The 14917-nt window shown below is 39.1% G+C and overlaps 1 protein-coding gene across 1 annotated transcript; it reads left to right on the forward strand.

The window, feature by feature from the left end:
* The first annotated feature begins 5113 nt into the window (after positions 1–5113).
* On the forward strand, positions 5114–14867 carry LOC124265549. The gene is made up of 4 exons (XM_046700336.1): positions 5114–5687; positions 11355–11552; positions 12073–12698; positions 14808–14867. Exons 1-4 carry the CDS (start codon positions 5114–5116, stop codon positions 14865–14867), a joined length of 1458 nt encoding a protein of 485 aa, XP_046556292.1.
* Positions 14868–14917: the final 50 nt, after the last annotated feature.

Below are 14917 nucleotides of genomic sequence, written 5' to 3' on the forward strand. Positions count from 1 at the left end.
ACTTCAGAACAATGAGCTTTTTGGCTTTTGCAGCTTTGGCGTTAACAGGCTACTACGTGCCTGTTACTGAAGACTTGTTAATGTAGGCATTGCAATCCTTTCTAAAGCTGTCAAAGGGCTTCACAGAGACATGTGAAGCACATTACTTGACTTGACGTATCTGTGACAAACATCACGTCCGATGAAGTTCCATATTTGGATTTGATCCACATGTTACCGATTTTTTTCTTTTAGGTGAACACCTTATTTGCTTCTGTCTTGTGTTTGAGACGGGTACCGCGGTTAGGGGACAGACTATCATCTCCTTGCGATATCTCGTTACTATTTCTTATTGACCATAGGAGATTTGTTAGGGGACAGAATATCATCTCCTTGTGATATCTCGTTACTATTTCTTATTGACCATAGGAGATTTGTTAGGGGACAGACTATCATCTCCTTGTGATATCTCGTTACTATTTCTTATTGACCATAGGAGATTTGTTAGGGGACAGAATATCATCTCCTTGTGATATCTCGTTACTATTTCATATTGACCATAGGAGATTTGTTAGGGGACAGGATATCATCTCCTTGTGATATATCTCGTTACTATTTGATATTGACCATAGGAGATTTGTTAGGGGGGACAGAATATGTGATCTCGTTACTTGTGATATCTCGTTACTATTTGTTATATTGACCATAGGAGATTTGTTAGGGGACAGAATATCATCTCCTTGTGATATCTCGTTACTATTTGATATTGACCATAGGAGATTTGTTAGGGGACAGAATATCATCTCTTTGTGATATCTCGTTACTATTTGATATTGACCATAGGAGATTTGTTAGGGGACAGAATATCATCTCCTTGTGATATCTCGTTACTATTTCATATTGACCATAGGAGATTTGTTAGGGGATCAGAATATCATCTGACCATAGGAGATTTGTTGAATATATCTCGTTACTATTTCATATTGACCATAGGAGATTTGTTAGGGGACAGAATATCATCTCCTTGTGATATCTCGTTACTATTTGATATTGACCATAGGAGATTTGTTAGGGGACAGAATATATCATCCTTGTGATATCTCGTTACTATTTGATATTGACCATAGGAGATTTGTTAGGGACAGAATATCATCTCCTTGTGATATCTCGTTACTATTTGATATTGACCATAGGAGATTTGTTAGGGGACAGAATATCATCTCCTTGCGATATCTCGTTACTATTTCATATTGACCATAGGAGATTTGTTAGGGGACAGAATATCATCTCCTTGTGATATCTCGTTACTATTTCATATTGACCATAGGAGATTTGTTAGGGGACAGAATATCATCTCCTTGTGATATCTCGTTACTATTTCTTATTGACCATAGGAGATTTGTTAGGGGACAGAATATCATCTCCTTGTGATATCTCGTTACTATTTCTTATTGACCATAGGAGATTTGTTAGGGGACAGAATATCATCTCCTTGCGATATCTCGTTACTATTTGATATTGACCATAGGAGATTTGTTAGGGGACAGAATATCATCTCCTTGATATCTCGTTAGGGGACAGAATACTATTTGATATCTGATATTGACTATGTGATATTGACCATAGGAGATTTGTTAGGGGACAGATATCTCGTTACTATTGATATTGATCTCCTTGCGATATCTCGTTACTATTTCATATTGACCATAGGAGATTTGTTAGGGGACAGAATATCATCTCCTTGTGATATCTCGTTACTATTTGATATTGACCATAGGAGATTTGTTAGGGGACAGAATATCATCTCCTTGCGATATCTCGTTACTATTTGATATTGACCATAGGAGATTTGTTAGGGGACAGAATATCATCTCCTTGTGATATCTCGTTACTATTTCATATTGACCATAGGAGATTTGTTAGGGGACAGAATATCATCTCCTTGTGATATCTCGTTACTATTTGATATTGACCATAGGAGATTTGTTAGGGGACAGAATATCATCTCCTTGTGATATCTCGTTACTATTTGATATTGACCATAGGAGATTTGTTAGGGGATCAGAATATCATCTCCTTGTGATATCTCGTTACTATTTGATATTGACCATAGGAGATTTGTTAGGGGACAGAATATCATCTCCTTGCATAGATATCTCGTTACTATTTCATATTGACCATAGGAGATTTGTTAGGGACAGAATATCATCTCCTTGTGATATCTCGTTACTATTTGATATTGACCATAGGAGATTTGTTAGGGGACAGAATATCATCTCCTTGTGATATCTCGTTACTATTTGATATTGACCATAGGAGATTTGTTAGGGGACAGAATATCATCTCCTTGCGATATCTCGTTACTATTTGATATTGACCATAGGAGATTTGTTAGGGGACAGAATATCATCTCCTTGCGATATCTCGTTACTATTTCTTATTGACCATAGGAGATTTGTTAGGGGACAGAATATCATCTCCTTGTGATATCTCGTTACTATTTGATATTGACCATAGGAGATTTGTTAGGGGACAGAATATCATCTCCTTGCGATATCTCGTTACTATTTGATATTGACCATAGGAGATTTGTTAGGGGACAGAATATCATCTCCTTGTGATATCTCGTTACTATTTATTTGATATTGACCATAGGAGATTTGTTAGGGGACAGAATATCATCTCCTTGTGATATCTCGTTACTATTTCATATTGACCATAGGAGATTTGTTAGGGGACAGAATATCATCTCCTTGTGATATCTCGTTACTATTTGATATTGACCATAGGAGATTTGTTAGGGGACAGAATATCATCTCCTTGTGATATCTCGTTACTATTTGATATTGACCATAGGAGATTTGTTAGGGGACAGAATATCATCTCCTTGTGATATCTCGTTACTATTTCATATTGACCATAGGAGATTTGTTAGGGGACAGAATATCATCTCCTTGCGATATCTCGTTACTATTTCATATTGACCATAGGAGATTTGTTAGGGGACAGAATATCATCTCCTTGTGATATCTCGTTACTATTTGATATTGACCATAGGAGATTTGTTAGGGGACAGAATATCATCTCCTTGTGATATCTCGTTACTATTTCATATTGACCATAGGAGATTTGTTAGGGGACAGAATATCATCTCCTTGTAGTATCTCGTTACTATTTGATATTGACCATAGGAGATTTGTTAGGGGACAGAATATCATCTCCTTGTGGTATCTCGTTACTATTTGATATTGACCATAGGAGATTTGTTAGGGGACAGAATATCATCTCCTTGTGATATCTCGTTACTATTTGATATTGACCATAGGAGATTTGTTAGGGGACAGAATATCATCTCCTTGTGATATCTCGTTACTATTTCTTATTGACCATAGGAGATTTGTTAGGGGACAGAATATCATCTCCTTGTGATATCTCGTTACTATTTGATATTGACCATAGGAGATTTGTTAGGGGACAGAATATCATCTCCTTGTGATATCTCGTTACTATTTCATATTGACCATAGGAGATTTGTTAGGGGACAGAATATCATCTCCTTATGATATCTCGTTACTATTTCATATTGACCATAGGAGATTTGTTCGGATTGGATAGAGTTTGTTCCCTTTTAGTTACAGGATATCCCGTATTCTGCATTTGAGTAATCGGCTTGCTCTTGCTCGTACATTATCTTCCCCACATTCATGAAGCTGTTGGCGGCTGAGGTGCACTGTGTACATGCCATGCTATCAGCTCCCGGAGCTCATTCTGAAAGTTTCTGAACAGCGTAGTACTGAACATTCTGGAACATTTCTCAGACAACATAAGGGTTCTTTCAGCCTTGATATCCAGCCTTGACAGTGTTGATGTTGAGTCAATATGACTGTGGATATGTTTGATAGTCAACATAATACATAACGAGTATCTGTGCTTTTTCGGAATTTTGACCAGATTTGCTGCTCCGTGAACATCATAATCACTTGTTATGACTTTATTACTATTACCGCTGTTATATCATTTCTGTCAATGCCAGTTTTATAAAGTTGACTTTTGGTGAAAACTGAGACCCCGTGAAGATCCATTTTAGAATTGGTCTTCAACAACCCATGCTTATCTCCCCGTGAAGATCCGGTTTAGAATAGGTATTCAACAACCCAAGCTTGTCTCCCCGTGAAGATCCGGGTTAGAATTGGTCTTCAACAACCCATGCTTGTCTCCCCGTGAAGATCCGGTTTAGAATAGGTATTCAACAACCCAAGCTTGTCTCCCCGTGAAGATCCGGGTTAGAATTGGTCTTCAACAACCCATGCTTATCGTAAGAAGCAGTGCCAAATTGTTGTTTTAGGTGAACACCTTATTTGGTTGACACATCTCATCGTATCCCTCTGTTCATGCCGTTGATCACTGGATTGCCTGGTCCAGATTCGACTTTTTTTTACAGATCATTGTCATAAAGCTGGAATATTGCTGAGTGTGGTGTTAAACTAAGTTAAATTCTGCACGTGTACGTGCACGTGTACGGTGGTGTACCTAGTTCCCTTTTCCGTTGAACAACAAACACGTATATAACAGAGAAACTGACACTGTCCATGCCTGGATAGTTCTGCAGTCTTGGAGACGGATAAGGAGTATACTGTAATCTCCAAGTGTGGAGTTCCAAACCTGATATTGTCTGTGAAAGAGAGTCTGACTTTGCGTGAAGCTTCCATCTATATGCACCATGACACAGATAAAGGATCACATGTCTTAAGATTGGATTAAGGCTGTCGTAAGTATTTTGTTCCAAACTTAATCCTTCACGTGCGACATGTACGCTCACGATCTGTCTCTCAACTTGTCCCATATAATGTACATATATACCGTCATACGTCCATTCACACCCATTAAGGGGAGAGGAACGTTGATTTGTGTGTCATAGACATCGAAGGATTGGTGCGTCTTAAAGAAAACACATAGAGTTCTAAAAGTCCTTAAACAGACAGCCAATATGGCAGGGAGATTGCTCACTTACATTCTTGGAGTGATACTTTGTTGTGCCAGCTGTGCTGCCTTCAACATAAATTTGCCGTTTGTAAACAAAGGCACTGTAGGCTCTCCTACAAGTCTGAACACTAATCCGGCAGCACCCGCTCCCATGCCTGCTCCACTCCAACCTCCATCTATTGGTCAACCAGCAGCTGCACCAGCTGTAGCACCAAGTCCAACAGCAGCTGTCCCGAGTCTAACTGCAGCTGTCCCAGGGCTAATCGCTGCTGTTCCGGGTCCAACTGCTGCTGCTCCACCACCATCAGGGTCCGGAGCTCCGCCATCGCTCGGTTCTCTGAACCTACTTACAGCAGTGACCAAAAAGCAGCGGGAAATATTCAAAGACGTTGACTTCGAAATTTCACCAAGTGCCTTTGATTTAGATTTCAATGTCTTTAAGGCCAAAACTGAGACTGGATTGACACAGTTAAACTGTGGGAAGAAATGCATAGACACAGACGACTGTGTGATGGTTCTACACTGTCAAATGGAAGCTAGTCCTCCAGTCACGACAGCTTCGCCCTGTGTGTTTGAGATAGGAAAGCCACCATGCCAATTTAGTGCAGGTGCTGGAAGGTCGAGAGCAAGCAGTTCCGAGTACTGCCACATCTTCAATGAGACACTCACAAAAAGGGAGTTTGGTTATGACGACTGGGGAATCAACTGCACCTACGCTGTGTACCGTAAGTGTTTTGAGTTGTACTTAGCTGTTGTGAATGTGATGAGCAGTATTGAGTTAGTGAGTTAGTTTTAACCCGCTTTTAGCGATATTCCAGCAATATCACGGGTCTTCGACGTGGCCACGAGGTTACCCCAGCGCCTCTGAACAGTATTGACGTGGTATCACAGCATGTCAGTTTGATGTTAGAGGATGTTAGAGGATGTTAGAGGATGCGGTTTTCAGACGTTTATCAGTGCGCTGAAACCCAGGAGCATGGGTTTGATGCAAACAAATCTTGAACAGTGATTCGTATCAAAGTTTCTATCATGACCAGGAGACAACTCTGTTCAGACAACTGCAGCGATTACGAAACATGGCCACTTGTGCCCCCTAAATAGTTTAAATATTCTTCACACAATATGACTTTTCCTTTTAATATAATGAAAATAAATAAATAAATAAATAAATAAATAAATAAATAAATAAATAAATAAATAAATAAATAAATAAATAAATAAATAAATAAATAAATAAATAAATAAATAAATAAATAAATAAATAAATAAATAAAATAAACGCCAGTCACAATACTCGGGGAATTGCTGCTTGATTGAACCAATATTAAAAATGTGAAATGAGTTTAAAGAACCTTCGACATTCCGTGTTTACAAACTTGCAGAGGTCGGAAATGACTTGAGTAACTCCTCTTTGTGGTTGTGTCATATTGTATCAAATATGCGTCTTTATAATTTAAGGTCTAAACAGAAGACATCTAATTGTCGTACAGGTAATTTTTAATATATGTTCTTTTTAATTTTCAACGTAAAAGAAATTAGAGTTCAGTTAAAGATATCTTTGTTTCTTTGTGACGAGCATGTTGAACATTCTCTACAGCCCCGGGATATTTAACTTTGAGATAAAGAAAACATGTGGCCATATTCGCGACAGTACTTGTTAACTGGGAAACTGATGGAACATCACGAAATTCGATAACTTGTTGTGTTGATGTATCGGTAAGTGCAGCTCTTTCAGAAATATTTACGGACTTGTATTCGTTGTACATCATCCTTAACATTTTTGCAAGATCACTTTTGCTCCAAAATGAAACAAAAAGGCTGGTCATCCATTCGTGACCCACTCGTGTTATTCCGGGGAAAAACCGAACAGCGACAGGTGCTCCTCTGGAACATTCGTGACCCACTCGTGTTATTCCGGGAAAACCAAACAGCGACAGGTGGCCATCTGGAAGGAATTTATATTGGCGTGCGAACATCAGAACTACTTCAAACAACGACATCTCTATTTTGGTGAAAGATTCCAACCTTAAAATACAATACTACAATAATGATGATTATGGATTATTTACATCATTACCGGCTGTTCACCCCAATTTCTAAATGTATATCACTAAGTATGGTTTAAGAATCGCAGATGGGATTATTTCCGCTGAATAGGCAATTGGAATAAAGTTATATTTCAGCTGTACCAGCTACACAAGAAGGACATGCTACGACTGGAATATTAAATCAATACGCTGCAAAAGCTATACAGGACCCGCAAACGTCAGACTAAACTATCCCAAGTGAAGTGAAATGTGAGCATGCTGTTTAAAATTCAAGTTGATAAGTATGAATATATTGTTTTGAAACTGGTAGATTATATATAATTACATTACCTAAAAATGCCGGAAAGCGCAAGTAACATCCCAAAAACAAGCCCCAAGATCGCCAGAGAAAACTCAGTTTGACCCATTGTAAGTAAAAGTACATGTGTGTATTTGAATGTCTTACCGTTCATGACACTATCCTTTTGAAAATTTCAAATGAGGCAACACAATTCTGTTAGTTATGTTTTTTGTAATGTCAAAATGACGATATATATTTTTCATAATTTTTTAAACAATCACATAATACCATAACCGACTTAAGTACTCGAGATCCTTTTCATCAAAAAGTATCTCAACCCTTCCACGCATTCTGATTGGTTAGTTATACTTTCGCACATAGCATTCATCGATATGTTTACGAGTCTTCTTGGAGGTTACGGAACGGGGTGAGTGGTGGCGAATGCTTATTTCCGTGTATTTCAGAATGACCTTGAGTTATTTTTATCATTGGTAATCACAGTATGGCCAAAAGCATACATCTCATTTGGAGACAGTCTTCATCATGTTCGGTCTTTCACTGTAATTGACACGCAAGGACTGAATTTATGAAACAATGAATCTAAGATATAATGAGTAACTTCTGTAAATGTTTAGTGAAGTGTCAGAAGGATTCTTATGAACATCTGTGGAAAATGTGTAACACGTCTTATTGGTAATTGGTAATAGGGTTTTAAAGAGAAAGTGTTTCAAAATCAAATACGCTTGGATAAATAAAGAATGCTGGAACGCTTATGGGATTCAAAGATATCATATGTATTGGCATAAGGTAAGTATGGTAGTATGTTACAGCTGTGTTTGAAGCTGGCAATAGCGAGTCTGGACCAGACAATCCAGTGATTGACATCCTGTTGTCAGGGCATCGAGAACAGAAGACGAGGATAGAAAATGTATAATAGAGACGACGAATCCCTTTCACAGTACAGTTGTATCTATATCAAGAGTATGTGTTTTTTGACGTGGACTGTAAACAATGGAATCTGGACCAGACAATCCTGTGCGTGATAATTTGAGATACGGTTACAGAGTGTGTTTTGAATCACTATTATAGAGTGATAATAGCAGGTATTGACAAAAAGGTCAGCATATACGGCCCCACATGTGGCATCCGTCCTAACATATGCAAAGACCAGTCGACTGCTCAACTGAAACAACTCGGGAATATATGGTATAAGTAAAAAAAATGGGAATTGCATAGGACATCGATTTTGTCAATGATACATCAATTCTGAAATGTATTCCACTTGTGTACCATAAAACTGTTTGAAGGCTGAACCAACGGCTTGAATGTTGTAACCTTGATCGAACAACTTGATCCAGCAAGAGTCGCATGACTGCTCTTTGAAATGTTGGTAAAAAGAGCCAGCTAGACTGTACCTCAAAGGTTTTGAAATGTAAATGGATCTTTTGGAATATTGCTTGACGTGAAGAAGAGAGGACAAAGCGCTGAAGCTGACAGAGTGGGAAATTCAAAAAGTTAGAATAGGACTTCAGATTGAGTGAAGTGGAATTGCAAGAAGATCACCTTGACATGCTGAATCACTGGAATCTGCCAATACCCTTCATTAGGTCAAACTTGGTGATGCACTTGGCATGACCGATACTGATTTGTATTTGGTAAGAATATGTTTTCGAAACAGTATTTAACCATAAATTTCTGTAAGGACTTTAACCAGGCTTCAGCACAACTATCACAATTTCTTTGTTCAATTATGCCGTTGTTGAACAAGTACTGAACTGCAAGCTTGTTTGGAATCATCTGGTAGGGATGTTGTTTCACTGGCACAACGTCTCCATCATCTACATAACGACCAAGTAGCAAACTGTTTTATTAACTCTACCACACATGCTGTGAATTTGGAAGATCAGTTTAAATAATTATTCTCAATTCATTATCAACAGGAACATCTGGTGGCATCATTTCCTCTTCAAGAAGCAATCCTGTCCCAGCAAATGTTACCTTGCTAGTTTCTTCTAAAGAAAGTCCAATTTATAGAGTTCTGTGACCTCAGCCTGTAACTTAACCAATTACTTCCTACACTGAACTGGTTCCTCAAAAGCCCACATTTAATTACTCTCGCTTTTTAATTGAGAGAGAATGGGAGAATTCTTGTCAAAAGAATGAGCTATGAAAGTTCCAACCATATCCCAATTGGAATCAATCTCGGAAGACATTTTCACAGCCAGAGACAGGACAATTTCCTGGAATTGCTTTGTCAGAATTTTCAGTTCCTTCCAGTACAACATGCAGGGCATACATCATCAATACATCCAATTAACCAGAGATTGGCTGATGCTCCTCAGACAGAGCAAAGTATCACCAAAACAGCAGAGGTTGAAGACCACAATCCACGAGTCAGTGATGGGCAAAATTGGAGATACAATCCTAAATTAAGCCATCCTCTTTCACAACGACTGACATTGATGATTTCTCATTACACGCCGGTGTTAACGCCGAATTACATCCCTCACTGCTCGTCTATCAAAATCATCCAGTTTCTCTTTCTTAGGATGTTTTGAGATGCTCCCCGACCCAGTCGGGGTTTCAGTGTCAGACTCTGTATCATTGTCAAGAGAGATAATGCGATGAAGCCTTGTTCTTGAAACCTTGGTTGCATGAAGTGTACGTTTCGTGAAGCAAGTCAGAGAAATAAAGGTTTTTGTCTCTTGGCTTCTTTCTTGAAAAACGCATGTACTCTTTTAACTATATCCCGTGCATCTTTAGACTAGCTGTGACGTCACAAACACTCCCCATGAAATGCTCGTGCATACATGTACATAACGTGTTGACACATATTGCGACATTGTTGATAGCTATTCCAGTACTTGCCAGTACTCCCTTGTGAAAATGTTGTTGTCAGAAACTGTGTATGATAGTTTCTTAAGTAAAATCTTTAATAGCTGATATCAATTTTAGCAATTCAACACCTAAATAGGTCGTCAGATATCATTATCAACTGAGTGAATAAAAGTTGGATACCTTTTGTTGTTTAAACGTAACTTGCAAAAACCCGTGTTCCAAAAGTTAGGTTGACGGACTATAGCCCAATCATAATACGCTTCTGACCTTATGTTCACAAGAAGCAGATGGGGGTAAATGACAGCTCAGAAATTATATGCCCTGAAAGCAAAGTCTACAACTGGGCTCTGACGACAATCCAGAGATATCTGGTGATCCAAGAGGAGAAGAAATAACTCATTGTTGACATATTCAGAACGAGACTGAGACATGTGAGAACTAGATTTGTTTTGATTGTATCATTGAACCTGTTGATGACTGGCTCCAGAAGGACAACCTGGCCTTCTACAGTCTGGTACATTTCTGAAATGGAGTTTGTCTACTTATACGAAACGTTCACCCCCTACAATGATCTTTATACCCAGTTTCATCTAGAAATACTCATATGCTCCAGAAATAAGAACTACTCTCATTTACTGTAAAGCCGTCGTGTCGTCATAAAAGAAAAAAGAACAACTAAAATACCCATGCCCAATTAGGAAAACGCGCTTGGTACTGGGCTGATGTGTATAATGCAAATTGTTTCCAGTAATGTTCAACAGTTTTGGAATTCCGGAAACAAGCATTTTCCTCGTTTTAGTGAAGTCATTTATGGAAACGTTATTGTAAAAATATTTAAAGGTAGATATCGAAAATATGCTCTGATCTGTACAGGAGACTTTATTTAGAACAAAAATCAACTGTTTAAGAATTCTGCTCCGGAAACGAACTAAACTCTCATTTTAACATATTTAGAGGTAGGAGTCTTATCAACACAGGGTTACATCAAGAATTGTTCACCACTGTCAGAATTCTGCTTCGCAAACATGAGCAAAGCTCGTTGAAAGCATAATTTCAACTTGTCGCTAACGCAACTCAAAAACTATAATGTAATAAATAGAACAAAATCCCAAACTGAATTTGGTTTAACATATAAATAACGATTTTTAATGATGCTAATGATAGCTGATACCATATTCAACATGTATTGTCTTGATTTTCAAAATCCTTTTGTCTTGTATCACCAGATCCAAACTGCAGAGACCTTAAAGAGATTCCCGAGACCTGGAAGCGAGCTATACGACGCCCCGCGTTCAGTGAGAACAGCTCAGTTGTCATACACTACGAGTGCCAAGATGGCTATTCAGCTGAGGGTGTTGGCGTCCTTATTGCAACCTGCCATATGGATGGGAAGGTGGATCTGAAAGAAGATTACAAGTGTATCAGTATGTTTATATCTTTCTGTTTATGAAAAATATATATCAATATTACGTGTCTTCCGGGACTGCATGTTTGTTTAACATTCAAATCAAAGTTTCATGTTTTCATGAAAAATGTTTATGGTCAAGTCTCTGGCATATTTCCTTCAGCGAGCAGGGTACAATTTCGTTTAGAGCAATATATGTGAGCAGTCTAAGGACAGGGTCACCAATGGACTCCACACTCTTATCTGTGGGATTTCGAACAGATTTCATACATGTAACAAGTCAACTGTATCCAATTGGCTATGAAGCCACACACTGTAGCTGATCAAACATTAACAGTTGTGATTATGTAATACATAAATGTTAAACGGTATAAGCAACGTGTCTAAATTTGTGTTCAACCGTATTTTCACTTGAAAGAGTCAAGATAAAGATAAGAAAGGCTAAACTTGGAAGATGGAACGGAATAGGGCCCTGACAGTGAATGCATCAAATGTGTCATGCATAAACTGATGTTCAGTATAATTGTCAATGTTTGCAGAATCTGAATCTGAAAGTGAAGTTCCAGCTCCTAACCAATCACCTTTGCTTCCATTGTTACCTGGGCCTCCAATAATATTGATGAATCCTGACTTTGGCGGTTTCAACCAAAGACCTGTACCAACGCCTGCTCCAACAACCACAACTACTGTAACGCCTGCTCCGACAACCACAACAACAGCTCCAACAACCGCAACTAATGCTCCGACAACAACTAATGCTCCAACAACCGCAACTAATGCTCCAACAACCACAACTAATGCTCCAACAACCGCAACTAATGCTCCGACAACAACTAATGCTCCAACAACCGCAACTAATGTTCCAACAACCGCAACTAATGCTCCAACAACCGCAACTAATGCTCCAACAACCGCAACTAATGCTCCAACAACCGCAACTAATGCTCCAACAACCGCAACTAATGCTCCAACAACAACTAATGCTCCAACAACAACTAATGCTCCAACAACAACAACTAATACTCCAACAACAACTAATGCTCCAACAACAACAACTAATGCTCCAACAACAACTAATGCTCCAACAACAACTAATGCTCCAACAACAACAACTAATGCTCCAACAACAACTAATGCTCCAACAACAACTAATGCTCCAACAACCGCAACTAATGCTCCGACAACCACAACATCCTCAACAACAACAACATCCCCAACAACAACAACATCTCCAACAACAACATCTCCAACAACAACTCCTGCTCCAACAACCACAACATCCCCAACAACAACTCCTGCTCCAACAACAACAACATCCCCAACAACAACTCCTGCTCCAACAACCACAACATCCCCAACAACAACAACATCTCCAACAACAACAACATCTCCAACAACAACAACATCCCCAACAACAACTCCTGCTCCAACAACCACAACATCCCCAACAACAACTCCTGCTCCAACAACAACAACATCTCCAACAACAACAACATCTCCAACAACAACAACATCCCCAACAACAACAACATCTCCAACAACAACAACATCTCCAACAACAACAACATCTCCAACAACAACAACATCCCCAACAACAACTAATGCTCCAACAACATCCCCAACAACAACTCCTGCTCAGACAACCACAACATCCCCAACAACAACATCTCCAACAACAACAACATCTCCAACAACAACAACATCTCCAACAACAACAACATCCCCAACAACAACTAATGCTCCAACAACCACAACATCCTCAACAACAACATCCCCAACAACAACAACATCCCCAACAACAACAACATCCCCAACAACCACAACATCCCCAACAACAACAACATCCCCAACAACAACAACAACAACAACAACAACCACAACAACAACAACATCCAACAACAACAACAACATCCCCAACAAACAACAACAACAACAACAACATCCCCAACAACAACAACATCTCCAACAACAACAACATCCCCAACAACAACTAAACAACAACATCCCCAACAACATCCCCAACAACAACATCCCAACAACAACATCCCCAACAACAACAACATCCCCAACAACAACAACATCTCCAACAACAACAACATCAACAACAACCAACAACAACAACAACAACATCCCAACAACAACAACAACCCCCCCAACAACAACAACAAACCACATCCCAACAACAACAACATCCCCAACAACAACAACATCCCCAACAACAACAACATCCCCAACAACAACAACATCCCCAACAACAACAACATCCCCAACAACAACATCTCCAACAACAACAACATCCCCAACAACCACAACATCCCCAACAACAACAACATCCCCAACAACAACAACATCCCCAACAACAACAACATCCCCAACAACAACAACATCCCCAACAACAACAACATCCCCAACAACCACAACATCCCCAACAACAACATCCCCAACAACAACAACATCCCCAACAACAACAACATCCCCAACAACAACAACATCCCCAACAACCACAACATCCCCAACAACAACAACATCCCCAACAACAACAACATCCCAACAACAACAACATCCCCAACAACAACAACATCCCCAACAACAACAACATCCCCAACAACAACAACATCCCCAACAACCACAACATCTCCAACAACAACTCCTGCTCCAACCACAACCACGACAACTACAACCACCACACCTACAACTACAACCACCACTACAACTACCCCTACTACAACTACAACTACGCCGGAAATCGACACGACCGAGCTGAATCCGTATAGGCGTAAGTCCAGTTTTATTTATGAGAACGCATGTATTTCCGTCGGACAAATTTCCATTGTTAGCAAAATGAGGAAATCGAGTGTTTTCACACCAAATGTACATGTTTGGCGTTTTGTTCTATGATATGAACAGCATAAATGCCTTTATTTTCCCTTCAGCAACCACAAGCATTACTGCAACTAAAACACATTATAGCAGAATCAGCTTCCTCTGAACAGATCGGCGTTTGTTTGCAAACAGGACACGCTTGACATTTCCCAAGGTTACATTTTCAGTTGCCCCAAACTATTCAGATAACTATGAAATATCAACCCAGTGCCAAATGCCGAAGTGCCGTGAATCATTTGAAACTGTATTGTTTTCTTTTTGAAGTTTAGAGTATATAAGGAATGTGTGTTCTTTTGTTCAAAAGTAAATTTATCGATGAGTTTCAAATTTATTGGATCCTTTTATGATTAATTTATTTGCATTGACAATATAAGTGACTGTTTGTGTATAGTCAAGTGGACAAATACCAGAAGCAAAGACCACCGAGTATCACCATTACGGAACAAACTGACCACAGTCCAGTCAAGATCAAGATCAAGATGGTTTATTGTACATAAGGCC

Source organism: Haliotis rubra, unplaced genomic scaffold (genome assembly GCF_003918875.1).
Source record: "Haliotis rubra isolate DU_JTF1 unplaced genomic scaffold, ASM391887v1 Scf984, whole genome shotgun sequence".
NCBI classification, from domain to species: Eukaryota; Metazoa; Mollusca; class Gastropoda; order Lepetellida; family Haliotidae; genus Haliotis; species Haliotis rubra.